Here is a 16,505-nt window from a genome sequence, read left to right as displayed (position 1 = left end):
GGCGGTGACGCAGTGCTGCAGTTGCTGTGTTTATGGGGTCGTCGTTTTTTTAGGATAAAAGCGAAGATTTGGGGTTTTTGGGTGCTTTCAGGAAGGGTTCGTGCAGGGCTTCGTAGAGACGCTTGGCCTGGGGGGGAAAAGGGGGGGTTATGTAGGGTCGGGGTACCTGTGAGTCCACAATGACCCCATTGACCCCATTGTGTCCCATAGGACCCCATATGGTCCCATTGACCCCAATATGGCCCCACTGACCCCATTGTGTCCCACTGGACCTCATATAGGCCCATTGACCCCAATATGGCCCCACTGACCCCACTGGACAACATATGGGCCCCACTGACCCCAATATGGCCCCACTGACCCCACTGTGTCCCCATTGAACTCCATATAGACTCATCCCATCCCAATATGGCCCCGCTGATCCCAGTGACCCCACTGGACCCCAATATGGCCCCATTGACCCCCATATGGCCCCACTGACCCCAATATGGCCCCACTGACCCCACTGCATTCCACTGGACCCCATACAGACCCATTGACCCCAATACGACCCCACTGACCCCACTGTGTCCCCATTGGACCTCATATGGGCCCATTGACCCCAATATGGCCCCACTGACCCCACTGTGTCCCCATTGAACTCCATATGGCCCCACCAACCCCAATATGGCCCCACCGACCCCATTGTGTCCCATTAGACCCCATATGGACCCCATTGACCCCAATATGGCCCCACCGACCCCATTGTGTCCCACTGGACCCCATATGGCCCCACTGACCCCACTGTGTCCCCATTGAACTCCATATGGCCCCACCAACCCCAATATGGCCCCATTGACCCCATTGTGTCCCATTGGCCCCATATGGACCCCACTGACCCCAATATGGGCCCTACTGACCCCAATATGGCCCCACTGACACCAAAATGGCCCCGCTGCTCCCATTAACTCCATTGACCCCACTGACCCCAATGTGACACTGACACCAATACCCCCACTGACCCCACTGACCCCACTGAGGCCATTGACCCCACTGATCCCAATCCCCCCATTGACCCCAATGTGGCCCCACTGACCCCAATACCCCACTGACCCCATTGACCCCACAGACCTTCTGGGGTCCGATCCCTGGGCACAGTGACAGCTCCTCCCGTGGGGCGCGAGCCACCGCTGCCAGGGACTGCAGGGACGGACCAGAGAGACCCCATAGAGACCCCAAAGTGACCCCATAGAGACCCCGAAGTGACCCCATAGAGACCCCGAAGTGACCCCATAGAGAACCCATAGAGACCCATAGAGATCCCACAGAGACCCACAGCGACCCCATAGAGACCCCATAGAGACCCATAGAGATCTCAAAGGGACCCCATAGAAACTCCAAAATGACCCCATAGAGACCCACAGAGACACACAGAGACCCCATAGACACCCATAGACACCCATAGATCCCATAGAGACCCCAAAGTGACCCCATAGAGACCCAGAGACCCCATACAGACCCATAGAGACCCCACAGACCCCATAGAGACCCCATAGACACCCACAGACCCCATAGAGACCCATTAAGATTCATAGAGCCCCATAGAGACCCATAGAGACCCCACAGACCCCATTAAGAACCATAGAAACCCCAAAGACCTTATAGAAACTCCATAGACACCCATAGACCCCATAAAGAGCCCATACAGACCCATAGAGACCCCACAGACCCCATAGAGACCCCACAGACCCCATACAGACCCATAGAGACCCCACAGACTCCATTAAGACCCAGAGATCCCACTGACCCAATAGACCCCACAGAGTCCCATAGAGACCCCAAAGACACCCACAGACCCCAGTGAGACCCCCCAGAGATCCATAGAGACCCCACAGACCCCATAGAGATCCCACAGACCCCATAGACCCCACAGAGCCCCAAAGAGACCCCATAGACACCCATAGAGACCTCATATACACCCATACAGACCCCACAGAGCCCCAAAGACACCCACAGAGATCCATAGAGACCCACAGAGCCCCATAGAGACCCCATAGACCCCATAGAGACCCCACAGACCCCGTTAAGACCCATAGAGACCCCATTAAGACCCACAGAGACCCCACAGACCCCATAGAGACCCCACAGACCCCATAGACCCCATTAAGACCCATAGAGACCCCAAAGACCCCATAGACCCCATTAAGACCCACAGAGACCCCACAGACCCCATAGAGACCCCATTAAGACCCATAGAGACCCCACAGACCCCTAAGACCTCATAGAGACCCCATAGAGAACCCCACAGACCCCATAGAGACCCCACAGACCCCATAGATCCCATAGAGACCCCATAGAAACCCCACAGACCCCATGAAGACCCCCAGACCCCGCAGCCCCCACTGACCCCAAAGACCCCATTAAGACCCATACAGACCCCACAGACCCCACAGACACCATGAAGACCCCCAGGACCCGCAGCCCCCACTGACCCCATTAAGACCCCCAGACCCCACAGACCCCATAGAGACTCCATTAAGACCCATAGAGACCCCACAGACCCCTCAGACACCACAGACCTCATAGAGACCCCATTAAGACTCACAGAGACCCCACAGACCCCTCAGACCCCACAGACCCCATAGAGACCCCACAGACCCCATACAGACCCATAGAGACCCCACAGACTCCATAGAGACCCCACAGACCCCATACAGACCCATAGAGACCCCACAGACTCCATTAAGACCCAGAGATCCCACTGACCCAATAGACCCCACAGAGTCCCATAGAGACCCCAAAGACACCCACAGACCCCAGTGAGACCCCCCAGAGATCCATAGAGACCCCACAGACCCCATAGAGATCCCACAGACCCCATAGACCCCACAGAGCCCCAAAGAGACCCCATAGACACCCATAGAGACCTCATATACACCCATACAGACCCCACAGAGCCCCAAAGACACCCACAGAGATCCATAGAGACCCACAGAGCCCCATAGAGACCCCATAGACCCCATAGAGACCCCACAGACCCCGTTAAGACCCATAGAGACCCCATTAAGACCCACAGAGACCCCACAGACCCCATAGAGACCCCACAGACCCCATAGACCCCATTAAGACCCATAGAGACCCCAAAGACCCCATAGACCCCATTAAGACCCACAGAGACCCCACAGACCCCATAGAGACCCCATTAAGACCCATAGAGACCCCACAGACCCCTAAGACCTCATAGAGACCCCATAGAGAACCCCACAGACCCCATAGAGACCCCACAGACCCCATAGATCCCATAGAGACCCCATAGAAACCCCACAGACCCCATGAAGACCCCCAGACCCCGCAGCCCCCACTGACCCCAAAGACCCCATTAAGACCCATACAGACCCCACAGACCCCACAGACACCATGAAGACCCCCAGGACCCGCAGCCCCCACTGACCCCATTAAGACCCCCAGACCCCACAGACCCCATAGAGACTCCATTAAGACCCATAGAGACCCCACAGACCCCTCAGACACCACAGACCTCATAGAGACCCCATTAAGACTCACAGAGACCCCACAGACCCCTCAGACCCCACAGACCCCATAGAGACCCCATTAAGACCCATAGAGACCCCACAGACCCCATTGAGACCCCATAGACACCCTTAGGCCCCATAGAGACCCATAGAGACCCCACAGACCCCATAGACCCCATAGAGACCCCATTAAGACCCATAGAGAGCCCCTAGACACCCCACAGACCCCATTAAGACCCATAGAGACCCCATAGACACCCACAGACCCCATAGAGACTCCATTAAGACCCATAGGGACCCCACAGACCCCACAGACCCCACAGACCTCATAGAGACCCCGTTAAGACCCATAGAGACCCCACAGACCTCATAGACCCCACAGAGACCCCATTAAGACCCATAGAGACCCCACAGACCCCTCAGACCCCACAGACCCCATAGAGACCCCATTAAGACCCACAGAGACCCCACAGACCCCATTGAGACCCCATAGACACCCTTAGACCCCATAGAGACCCATAGAGACCCACAGAGCCCCATAGAGACCCATAGAGACCCCATTAAGACCCATAGAGACCCCATAGAGACCCCACAGACCCCATAGATCCCATAGAGACCCCATAGAGACCCCACAAACCCCACAGAGACCCCACAGACCCCATGAAGACCCATAGAGACCCCACAGACCCCATAGATCCCATAGAGACCCCATAGAGACCCCACAGACCCCATTAAGACCCATAGAGACCCCACAAACCCCACAGAGACCCCACAGACCCCATTAAGACCCATAGAGACCCCACAGACCCCACAGACCCCATAGGGACCCCATAGAAACCCCACAGACCCCATGAAGACCCGCAGCCCCCGCTGACCCCAAAGCCGCACAGCAGGCTGACCGCATCCGTCCGGTTCACCGCCTTGACGCTGCAGAGGCAGTCTGTCATCTGGGGGGGGGCACGGGGACACTGTGGGGGGGGCGCAGTGACAACTGGGGGGGCACGGGGACCATGGGGGGGGGCACAGGGACAGTATGGGGGGGGGCAGAGTGACAACTGGGGGGGGCACAGGGACCATGGGGGGGGCATAGGGATAATACGGGGGGGCATAGGGATAATATGAGGGCACATGGATAATATGGGGGGGCATAAGAATAATATGGGGGGGCATAGGGATAATGTGGGGGGGGCATAAGGACAACATGGGGGGGCAGAAGGCCAATATGGGGGGGCATAGGGATAATATGGGGGGGCATAGGGACAATGGGGGGGGCACGGGGACAGTGGGGGGGGGGCAGAGTGACAACTGGGGGGGGCACGGGGACCATGGGGGGGGGCATAGGGATAATATGGGGGGGCATAGTGACAATGTGGGGGGGCATAGGAACAATGTGGGGGGGCACAGGGACGATAAGGGGGGGCATAGAGACAAGGTGGGGGGCAGGGATAATATGGGGGGGCACAAGGATAATGTGGGGGGGCATAGGGACAAGGTGGGGGGGCATAGGGAAAATATGGGGGGGCAGGGATAATATGGGGGGGGCAGAGGGAACATATGGGGTCATTTGGGGTCATTTAGGGCCGTATGGGGTCACATGGGGTCATATGGGGTCACATGGGGCCATTTAGGGCCATATGGGGAGGGCATTTGGGGTCATTTAGGGCCATGTTGGGGGGGGGCATTTGGGGTCATTTAGGGCCATATGGGGTCATTTGGGGTCACATGGGGTCATTTAGGGCCATATGGGGGGGGCATTTGGGATCATTTTGGGCCATATGGGGTCATTTAGGATCGTATGGGGGGGGGGTGTTTGGGATCATTCGGGGCCATATGGGGCCATTTGGGGTCACATGGGGCCATTTAGGACCATTTGGGGATATTTGGGGGTCTTTTGGGGCCATTTGGGGTCGTGTGGAGCCCTATGGGGTCCCATTGAGCCTTTTGGGGCCATTTGGGTCCCTTTGGGGCCATTTGGGATCACACAGGGCTCTGTGGGGTCACATGGGGTTTTGGGGGCCATTTGGGGGCCTTTTGAGGCCATTTGGGGCTGTGTGGGGCCCTATGGGGTGACGTGGGCCCTATGGGGTCATTTGGGACCATTTGGGGCCATTTGGGATTGCAAGGGGCTCTGTGGGATCCCACAGGGTTTTGGGGGCCGTTTGGGGTCCTTTTGGGGCCATTTGGGGCTGTGTGGGGCCCTATGGGGTCACGTGGGGCCCTATGGGGTCATTTGGGGCCTTTTGGGGTCGCATGTGGCCATTTGGCATCACGTGGGGTCTTTTGGGGTCGTGTGGGGCCATCTGGGATCGTATGGGGCATTTGGGGCCATATGGGGTCATTTGGGACCATTTGGGGTTTTGGGGGCTCTATGGGGTCACGTGGAGACCTTCGGGGCCATATAGGGTCATTTGGGATCGCACGGGGCTCTGTGGGATCCCATGGGGTTTTGGGGGCCATTTGGGGCTGTGTGGGGCCCTATGGGGTCACAAGGGGCCCTATGGGGTCACATGGGGTGCTATGGGGTCATTTGGGACCATTTGGGGCCATTTGGGATCGTGTGGAGCCATTTGGGATTGCACGGGGCTCTGTGGGGTCCCATGGGGTTTTTGGGGCCATTTGGGGGCCTTTTGAGGCCATTTGGGGCTGTGTGGGGCCCTATGGGGTTTGGGGAGTCACGTGGGGCCATATGGGGTCATTTGGGATCGTGTGGGGCCATTTGGGATCGCACGGGGCTCTATGGGGTCCCATGGGGTTTTGGGGGCCTTTTGGGGCCATTTGGGGCTGTGTGGGGCCCTATGGGGTTTTTGGGGTCACAAGGGGCATATGGGGTCGTTTGGGACCATTTGGGGCCATTTGGGATCGTGTGGGGCCATTTGGGATCGCACGGGGCTCTATGGGGTCCCATGGGGTTTTGGGGGCCTTTTGGGGCCATTTGAGGCTGTGTGGGGCCCTATGGTGTCACGTGGGGCCCTATGGGGTCACATGGGGTCCGATGGGGTCATTTGGGACCATTTGGGGCCATTTGGGATCACATGGGGCTCCGTGGGGTTTTGGGGGCCATTTGGGGTCCTTTGGGGGCTATTTGGGGCTGTGTGGGGCCCTATGGGGTTTCTGGGGTCACAAGGGGCATATGGGGTCGTTTGGGACCATTTGGGGCCATTTGGGATCGTGTGGGGCCATTTGGGATTGCACGGGGCTCTATGGGGTCCCATGGAGTTTTGGGGGCCTTTTGGGGCCATTTGGGGCTGTGTGGGGCCCTATGGGGTCACAAGGGGCCCTATGGGGTCACATGGGGTCCAATGGGGTCATTTGGGACCATTTGGGGCCATTTGGGATCACATGGGGCTCCGTGGGGTTTTGGGGGCCATTTGGGGTCCTTTGGGGGCTATTTGGGGCTGTGTGGGGCCCTATAGGGTTTTTGGGGTCACAAGGGGCATATGGGGTCGTTTGGGACCATTTGGGGCCATTTGGGATCGTGTGGGGCCATTTGGGATCGCACGGGGCTCTATGGGGTCCCATGGGGTTTTGGGGGCCTTTTGGGGCCCTATGGGGCTGTGTGGGGCCCTATGGGGTGACGTGGGCCCTATGGGGCCGTTTGGGGGGTTTTGGGGTCGCAGACCCTCCCCGCAGCGCCGCCCTCCAGCCGTTCCCGCAGCAGGTCGGCCGGTTTCTGCTCGTAGGCTCTGTAGGTTTCCAGGTAGCGAGCCGCCTCCTCTGCACTGCAACGGGGGGCACAAAACTGGGGGGGGGCACGGCCCTATAGGGGGGGTGACCCTATAGGGGGGGGAGTGACCCTAAAAGGGGGGGTGATCCTATAAGGGGGGGATCAATAGGGGGGGTGACTCTATAGGGTGGGAGTGACATTATGGGGGGGGGATGTCCCTATGGGGGGGGGGCGGAACCCATTGGAGGGGGGGTCAGAAAAGGTGGGGGGGGCGATCCTATAGGGGGGTGACCCTATAAGGAGGGGGTGATCCTATAAGGGGGGTGACACTATAAGGGGGGGACCAATAGGAAGGGGTGACTCCATAGGGGAGGTGAGTCTATAGGGGGGGGCGACCCTATTGGGGGGGGAACCCATGGGAGGGGGGTCAGAAAATGGGGGGGGGGCACGACCCTATAGGGGGGGTGATCCTATAAAGGGGGGGATGACCCTATAAGGGGGGGTGACCCTATAAGGGGGGGACCAATAGGGAGGGGTGACTCTATAGGGGGGGTGAGTCTATAGGGGGGGGAACCCATGGGAGGGGGGGGGTTAGAAAATGGGGGGGGACACGACCCTATAAGGGGGGGTGACCCTATAAGGGGGTAGTGACCCTATAAGGGGGGTTACACTATAAGGGGGGGACCAATAGGGAGGGGTGACTCTATAGGGGGGGTGAGTCTATAGGGGGGGGTGACCCTACTGGGGGGGGAACCCATGGGAGGGGGGTCAGAAAATGGGGGGGGGGGGGCACGACCCTATAGGGGGGGTGATCCTATTATTGAGGGGTGACCCTATAAGGGGGGATGACCCTATAAGAGGGGGGGAACCAATAGGGGGGGGTCCCATGGGGGGGGAGGGGGATCCATGGGGGGGGTACCTATAGGGGGGGGGTGGGTTCCTTTGGGGGGGGTTCTCATGGGGGGGGAGGGTAATCTTTGGGGGGGTGGGGCTGTTGGGAGGGGCTCTCTTGGGGGGGGCTCCATTGGGGGGGGGGGTTCTCATGGGGGGGGTCTTGTAGGGGGGGGTTCTCTTGAGGGTGGGGCTTTTGGGGGGGGCGATAGGGAGGGGTTTTCATGGGGGGGCTTCTATGGGGGGGGGGTTCTTCTGGGGAGGGGGTTCTCTTGAGGGGGGGGCTTTTGGGGGGGCGATAGGGAGGGGTTTTCATGGGGGGGGGTCGATTGCAGGGGGGTTTATGGGGGGGGTTCTTATGGGGGGGGGGTCTCTTGAGGGGGGGGCGATAGGGAGGGGTTTTCATGGGGGGGGGGTTCGATTGGGGGGGGGGACGCATAGGGTGGGGGCTACCCATAGGGGAAGGTACCCATGGGGGGGGGGGGGGACCCATAAAGGGGGGAGGCACCCATAAAGGGGGGGGGGGCACCCATTTGGGGGGGGTCCCGATAAGGGGGGGGTTGGGGTCTCCCACCTCCAGGCCAGGATGAGGGTGCAGTCCGCCATGATGCACATCTTGGCCAACTGCTGCACGGTGTGGTGAGGGTCTTTCTGGGGGGGGGAAAGGGGGGGGTCAGAAATTGGGGGGGGGTAACGGGGTCAGAGATGGGGGGGGTATGGGGGGGAGGGGGGAACAATGGGGTCAGGGATGGGGGGATGGAGGGGGGGGTGTATGGGGTCAGAGATGGGGGGGGTATGGGGTTGTGGGGGCAATGGGGGAATTGGGGGGGGGGACAATGGAGTCAGAGATGGGGGGGGCCATGGGGTGGGGGGGGGCAATGGGGGAATTGAGGGGGGACAATGGGGTCAGGGATGGGGGGAATGGAGGGGGGGATGGTGGGGATATGGGGTCAGAGATGGGGGGGTATGGGGTGGGGGGGGGACAATGGGGGAATGGGGGGGGACAATGGGGTCAGAGATGGGGGACAGGGATGGGGGGACTATGGGGTCAGAAATGGAGGGGTGGGGGGGGTGGGGGTATAATGGGGTCAGAGATGGGGGGTGGGGGGACAAAAATGGGGTTTGAGGTTGGGGGGGTGGGATGGGGGGGGTATGGGGTCAGAAATGGGGGGGTGGGGGTATAATGGGGTCAGAGATGGGGGGAAGGGGTCGGGGATGGGGGGTGGGGGGGATATGGGGGACAATGGGGTCAGAGATGGGGGGGTGGGGGGGCGACAATGGGGTCTGAGGTTGGGGGGTGGGATGGGGGGGACAATGGGGTCAGAGATGGGGGGGGATGGGGGATGGGGTGGGGGGGCAATGGGTTTAAGGATCGGGGGGGGCATGGGGGGGTAATGGGGTCAGAGATGAGGGAGGATGGGGGATGGGGTGGGGGGACAGGGATGGGGACATTGGGGACACATTCAGGACACTGGGGTCACGCTGGGGCCATTGGGGTCAATGGGGCCATAAGGGTCATAATGGGGTCATTGGGGTCACGATGGGATCATTGGGGTCACAATGGGGTCATTACAGCCACATTGGGGGCTATGGGGTCACAATGGGGTCACTGGGGTCACAATGGGGACAATGGGGTCACAATGGGGTCATTATAGCCACAATGGGGTCATTGGGGTCACAATGGGGTCATTAGGAACACAATGGGGACAATGGGGTCACAATGGGGTCATTAGTGTCACATTGCGGACAATGGGGACACAATGGGGCCATTGGGGTCACAATGGGCCTATTAGGGTCAAATTGGGGCCATTGGGGCCACTGGGGTCACAATGGGGTCACACTGGGATCATTAGGGTCACAATGGGGTCATTAGGGTCATCAGGCTCACAATGGCGCCATTAGGGTCACATTGGGGACAATGGGGTCACATTGGGGACACAATGGGGTCATTGGAAACAATGGGGGCATTGGGGTCACATTAGGGTCACATTGGGGCCATGAGGGTCACACTGGGGTCAATAGGGCCACATTGAGGTCTTTGGGATCACACTGAGGTCACGTTGGGGCCACACTGGGGTCATTGGGGTCTTTGGGGTCACAATAGGGTCAATGAGGTCTTTAGGGCCATTGGGGTCCCACTGGGGTCTTTGGGGTCACACTGGGGTCTGTGGGGTCACATTGGGGTCACACTGGAGTCACACTGGGGTCACTGTGGGGTCTGTGGGGTCTTTGGGGTCACACTGGGGTCTGTGGGGTCACTGTGGGGTTTGTGGGTTCACATTGGGGTCTGTGGGGTCACTGTGGGGTCTGTGTGGTCTTTAGGGTCACTGTGGGGTCTTTGGGGTCGCACTGGGGTCACTGTGAGGTCTGTAGGGTCACTGTGGGGTCTGTGGGGTCACACTGGGATCTGTGGGGTCACACTGGGGTCTTTGTGGGGTCTGTGGGATCACACTGGGGTCTGTGGGGTCTTTGTGGGGTCTGTGGGATCACACTGGGGTCTATGGGGTCTGTGGGGTCACAGTGGGGTCTTTGGGGTCACACTGGGGTCTGTGGGGTCGTTGTGGGGTGTGTGAGGTCACACTGGGGTCTGCGGGTCTGTGGGGTCACACTGGGGTCGCTGGGGTCTGTGGGGTCACACCGGGGTCTGTGGGGTGTGTGGGTTCACACTGGGGTCACACTGGGGTCTGTGGGGTCGTTGTGGGGTCTGTGGGGTCACACTGGGGTCTGTGGGGTCACACTGGGGTCACACTGGGGTCTGTGGGATCACTGTGGGGTCTGTGGGGTCACTGTGGGGTCTGTGGGGTCACACTGGGGCCTTTGGGGTCACACTGGGGTCTGTGGGGTGGTTGTGGGGTCTGTGGGGTCACACTGGGGTCTGTGGGATCACTGTGGGGTCTGTGTGGTCTTTGGGGTCACTGTGGGGTCTGTGGGGTCACACTGGGGTCTGTGGGGTGGCTGTGGGGTCTGTGGGGTCACACTGGGGTCTGTGGGATCACTGTGGGGTCTGTGTGGTCTTTGGGGTCACTGTGGGGTCTTTGGGGTCACACTGGGGTCTGTGGGGTGGTTGTGGGGTCTGTGGGGTCACACTGGGGTCACACTGGGGTCTGTGGGGTGGTTGTGGGGTCTGTGGGGTCACACTGGGGCCTTCGGGGTTTCTCACCACGTCCACCTGCAGCAGCAAAACCCGCAGCTCGAAGCGCCGCCCCAAAGCCTGCAGGCGCTGGTGGATGTAATCAGGGTGCAGCTGGTGGTAGCGGGCGCTGGGGGGGCAACGGGGGGGGGAATTTTGGGGGGGGGGGGGACACAGCCAGAGGGTGGTGAGCATGGGGGGAGATTCGGGGGGGGGACATTAAGGGGGGGGTCACACGGGGGGGGAGCATTTGGGGAGGGGGAGACAGCCATAGGGTGATAAGCATGGGGGGAGATTCAGGGGGGGGCATTAAGGGGGGGACATTAAAGGGGGGGACATGTGGGGGGGGGAGCATTTGGGGGGGGGGGACAGCCATATGGTGATAAGCATGGGGGGGAGATTTGGGGGGGACATTAAGGGGGGGGGACATTGGGGGGGGGATATTTTGGGGGTGGTGGCAATCGGGGGGGACATTTGTGGGGGGGGGACAAACATGGGGGGAGATTCGGGGGGGGACATCCGGGGGGGGTACTTGGGGGGGGACATTTTGGGGGGGGGACGACACATAGGGTTGACAAACATGGGGGGAGATTCAGGGGGGGACATCTGGGGGGTCATTGAGGAGGGGGCATGAAGGGTGGGGGTATTTGGGGGGGGGCAATCGGGGGGGGACATTTGGCGGGGGGGGACAGCCATAGGGTGATAAGCATAGGAGGAGATTCAGGGGGGACATTAAAGGGGGAACATGCAGGGGGGGGGTATTTGGGGGGAGGTATCGGGGGGGGGAACATTTTGGGGGGGGGAAATCGGGGGGGGACATTTGGGGGGGGACAGCCACAGGGTGACAGCCATATGGTGGGGGGACATCTGGGGGGGGGCACTGGGGGGGTCATTTGAGGGGGGGGCTTTGGGGGGCGGGATACTGAGGGGGAGGACATCTATAGGGTGAGACTGAGGGGCACACATCCATGAGGGGACATTTGGGGGGAGACATTTGGGGGTGGGGGGAGCCATAGGGTGACAGCCATATGGGGGGGGGACACATCCGGGGGGGGGCACTGGGGGGGTCATTTGGGGGGGGGAAATCAGGGGGGGCTTTGGGGGGAGGGATGTTGGGGGGGGGCATCTATAGGGTGAGACATCCATGAGGGAACATTTGGGGGGAGACATTTTGGGGGGGGGGCAGCCATAGGGTGACAGCCATATGGGGGAGGGGGGGGGACATCTGGGGGGGGACACTGGGGGGGTCATTTTGGGAGGGGGGACTTTGGGGGGAGGGATATTGGGGGGGGGGGCATCTATAGGGTGAGACTGAGGGGCACACATCCATGAGGGACATTTGGGGGTGACGTTCGGGGGGGCATCGGGGGGGGGGACACACGATATCTGGGGGGGGGGCAGCGAGGGGGGGGGACAGGCCGTGGCCCCCACCTGAGGAAGAGGGCGCAGGCGCTCTGCCCCAGGACGTAATCGGGGACCACGTCCCCAAAGTGCCAGGGGACGTTGCGGATAAAACGCAGCACGGGATTGCCGCGCTGGGGGGGGGCAGCGGGGGGGGGGTCAAAGTGGGGGGCGGCAGGGGGGGGGAAAAGGGGGCAGGGGGGGCAATGGGGGGAGAATGGGGGATGGGGGGAGCAGTGGGGAGAAAATTGGGGGGGAAGTGGGGGGAATGGGGGGGCAATGGGGGGAGACATGGGGGGCAGTGGGGGGGTCAACGGTGGGGGCAATGGGGGGCAGTGGGGGGGCAGTGGGGGTGGGAGAAATGGGGGGGCAGTGGGGGGGCAATGGGGGGCAATGGGGGGGGAGATTTGGGGAAAGTGGGGGGGCAGATGGGGGCAATGGGGGCAGGGGGGGCAATGGGGGGAGAATAGGGGATGGGGGGCACAGGGGGGGAGGCAGTGGGAGAAATGGGGGGGGAGTGGGGGGAATGGGGGGGGATATGGGGGAGACATGGGGGATAGTGGAGGGCAATGGGGGAGGGGGGCAATGGGGGGGTCAACGATGGGGGCAATGGGGGGCAGTGGGGGGGGGCAACGGGGGGTGATGGGGGCCAATGGGGGGGAGGGCAGTGGGGGCAATGGGGGCAGGGGGGCAATTGTGGGGGTAATGGGGGGTCAGTGAGTGACAGTGGGGGGCAATTGGGGGTCAGTGGGGGGGCAGTGGGGGACAATGGGGGGCAATGGGGGGGCGGGGGGGCAGTGGGGGATAGCAAGGGACAATGGGGGGCAATGGGGGGCAACGGGGGTAGTGGGGGGGGCAATGGGGGGGCAGTCGGGGGCAATTGGGGGCAACAGGGGGGCAATGGGGGCAGCGGGGGAGGACAATGGGGGCAGGGGGTGGCAATGGGGGGCAATGGGGGGAGAATTGGGGGTCAGTGGGGGGGCAGTGGGGGAGAATGGGGGCGGGGGGCAATGGGGGGACAATGGGGGGCAGTGGGGGGGGCAATGGGGGATAGTGGGGGTCAATGGGGGACAATGGGGGGGGCGGGGGGGCAGTGGGGGCAATGGGGGGGGACAATGGGGGGCAACGGGTGGACAATGGGGGATAATAGGGGGGGTGGGGGGGGGCAGTGAGAGGCAATAAGGGGCGGGGGGGGCAGTGGGGGGGCAATGAGGGGCATTGGGGGGGAGTGGGGGGGGCGGGGGAACAATGGGGGGGGGAAGTGGAGGACAAAGGGGGGTCAATAGGGGGCAATGGGGGGCACTGTCATTATGCCCCCCCCCACAATCACCCCACTGCCCCTTTAACACCCCCCCACGTTCCCCCACCTCCCCCATTTTCCTGTGTGCCCCCCCCATGCCCCCGTCTGACCCCCCCACCTCCCCATTTAACCCCCCCCCATGTCCCTGTGCCCCCTCCACCCACCGTGCCCCTATTTGCCCCCCCCCACGGCCCCATTTAACACCACCCCCCCCACGGCCCCCCCATCCCCTCCCATGTCCCCATTTGAGCCCCCCCATGTCCATGTGCCCCCCCCCGCGTGACCCCCCTATTTTCCTGTGTCCCCCCCCCATGACCCCATTTGACCCCCCCATACCCCCATGGCCACCCCCACCCCCCCCATTTTCTTGAGCCCCCCCAAACCCCCCCCATTTTCCTGTGCCCCCCCATGCCCCCATTTGCCCCCCATGTTCCTGTGCCCCCCCCACGTCCCCCCCCCACATCCCCATTCGCCCCCCCACCCCTCCATGTCCCTGTCCCCCCCCATGCTGTCATTTAACCCCCTCATTTCCGTGCCCCCCCCCATATGCCCCCCTACGCCCCCCCCATGTCCCTGTGCCCCCCCCACGACCCCCCATTTTCCCGTCCCCCCCCCACATCCCTGTGTCCCCCCATCACTGTGCCCCCCCATGACTCCCCCATTTTCCTGTGCGTCCCCCCCCCGCCCCCATGGGTCCCCCCCATGTCCCTGTGCCCCCCCCATGCCCCCCATTTACCCCCCCATATCCCTGTGTCCCCCCCCCATATCCCCATTTGACCCCCCCATGTTCCCATCTGACCCCCCCACGTCCCCATGCCCCCATTTAACTCCCCCCACGTCCCTGTGCCCCCCCATCACCCCCCCATTTTCCTGTGTCCCCTCCAGCCCCCATTTGACCCCCCCACATCCCCATGTAACCCCCCCATACCCCCTCCTCCCCCCCCATGACTCCCCATTTTCCTGCGTGCCCCCCCCAGCCCCCATCTGACCCCCCCACACCCCCATATCCCCATTTAACCCCCCCATACCGCCATGGCCGCCCCCCATGACTCCCCATTTTACTGTGTCCCCCCCCAATGCCCCCATCTGACCCCCCCATAGCCCCATTTCCCCCCCCCACCCCCCAATTTTCCTGTGGTTCCCCCCCCCCACGCCCCCATTTAACTCCCACTATTTTCCTGTGCCCCCCCATCACCCCCCCATTTTCCTGTGTGTCCCCCCCAGCCCCCCCCACGTCCCCATATCCCCATTTAACCCCCCCCACCCCCACTGCCCCCCCATCACCCCCCCATTTTCCTGTGCCCCCCCACGCCCCCATTTAACCCCCCTCCATCCCCCCATTTCCCTGTGTCCCCCCCCCTTCCCCAATCTGACCCCCCCCCACCCCCACATCCCCATTTATCCCCCCCCCCCAATATCCCTCCGCCCCCCCCCCCCCCCCCACGCCCCCCCCGCCCACCTGCCGCGGGCTGACCACGATCCCGCTGCTCTTCGCCCCCGCTCGCACCACGGGCGGCTCCTGCCCCCCCCCCGGCTCGCTCTCCGCGCTGGGGGTCGCGGGGGGGTCCATTAACAGCGCTCCGAGCTTCCGGATATGCTGCAAAACACGACGGTCCTCCCGACTCTATGGTAGCGGCGGCGCTCTGCCCGCCGCGGTCCTCCCGGCTCTACTGCCCGCCACAGTCTTCCTTGCTCTATGGTAGCGGTGCCGCTCTGCCCGCCGCGGTCCTCCCTGCTCTATGGTAGCGGTGCCGCTCTGCCCGCCGCGGTCCTCCCTGCTCTATGGTAGCGGTGCCGCTCTGCCCGCCGCGGTCCTCCCTGCTCTATGGTAGCGGTGCCGCTCTGCCCGCCGCGGTCCTCCCTGCTCTATGGTAGCAATGCCGCTCTGCCCGCCGCGGTCCTCCCCGCTCTATGGTAGCGATGCCGCTCTGCCCGCCGCGGTCCTCCCGGCTCCATGGTGGCAGCGCCGCCGTACGGGCAGCCCTCAACCCCATAAGGGGCAAAGACCCAGGGATGTCCCCATTGTCCCCAATCCCAAACCCAACCCTATACGGGACAGCACCAGGGTCGTCCCCACTGCCCCCAAATCCAAATCCAACCCCACAGAGGACACAGACCCAGGGATGTCCTCGTTGTCCCCAGTCCCAAACCCATAGGGGACACAGTGTAGGGTATATCCCCAACTGTCCCCAACCCCAAACCCAATCCTATAGGACATACAGTATCAGGGATTTCCCCACCGTCCCCAGCCCCATAGGGGACACAGAACCAAGGAAGTCCCCACTGTCCCCAATCCCAAACCCAACCCTATAGGGGACAGCTCCAGGGTTGTCCCCACTGCCCCCAACCCCATAAGGGACACAGACCCAGGGTTGTCCCTATAGTGCCCAATCCCAAACCCAACCCTATAGAGAACACAGACCCAGGGATGTCCCCACTGCCCCAATCCCAAACCCACCCCATATGGGACACAGACCCAGGGATGTCCCCATTGTCCCCAACCCCAAACCCAACCCTATAGGGGACAGCACCAGGGTCATCCCCATAGCCCCCAGACCCCATAGGATCCCTATCATCTCCAAACCCATAAGGGGACACAGACCCAGC

At 62.0% G+C, this 16,505-nt stretch overlaps 1 protein-coding gene across 2 annotated transcripts; it reads right to left on the bottom strand.

Annotated features, from left to right (window-relative positions):
- Positions 1-16: 16 nt before the first annotated feature.
- On the bottom strand, positions 17-15,601 carry ERCC1 (ERCC excision repair 1, endonuclease non-catalytic subunit). Of its 2 annotated transcripts, XM_090130061.1 has the most exons (8): positions 15,358-15,594; positions 12,629-12,732; positions 11,228-11,327; positions 8,642-8,718; positions 7,132-7,231; positions 4,388-4,459; positions 1,111-1,179; positions 17-127 (listed from the first exon to the last, which is right to left on the bottom strand). In XM_090130061.1, exons 1-8 carry the CDS (start codon positions 15,466-15,468, stop codon positions 50-52), a joined length of 711 nt encoding a protein of 236 aa, XP_089986187.1. In that variant the 5' UTR covers positions 15,469-15,594; the 3' UTR covers positions 17-49. The 2 variants fall into 2 exon arrangements, with proteins under 2 accessions (XP_089986187.1, XP_089986189.1); XM_090130063.1 differs by lacking the exon at positions 1,111-1,179 and having other exon boundaries at positions 15,358-15,601.
- Positions 15,602-16,505: the final 904 nt, after the last annotated feature.

The sequence above is a fragment of the Phasianus colchicus genome, chromosome 38 (genome assembly GCF_987193195.1).
Source record: "Phasianus colchicus chromosome 38, bPhaCol1.hap1.1, whole genome shotgun sequence".
NCBI lineage: Eukaryota > Metazoa > Chordata > Aves > Galliformes > Phasianidae > Phasianus > Phasianus colchicus.
This window is presented reverse-complemented; position numbering and strand designations above follow the sequence as displayed.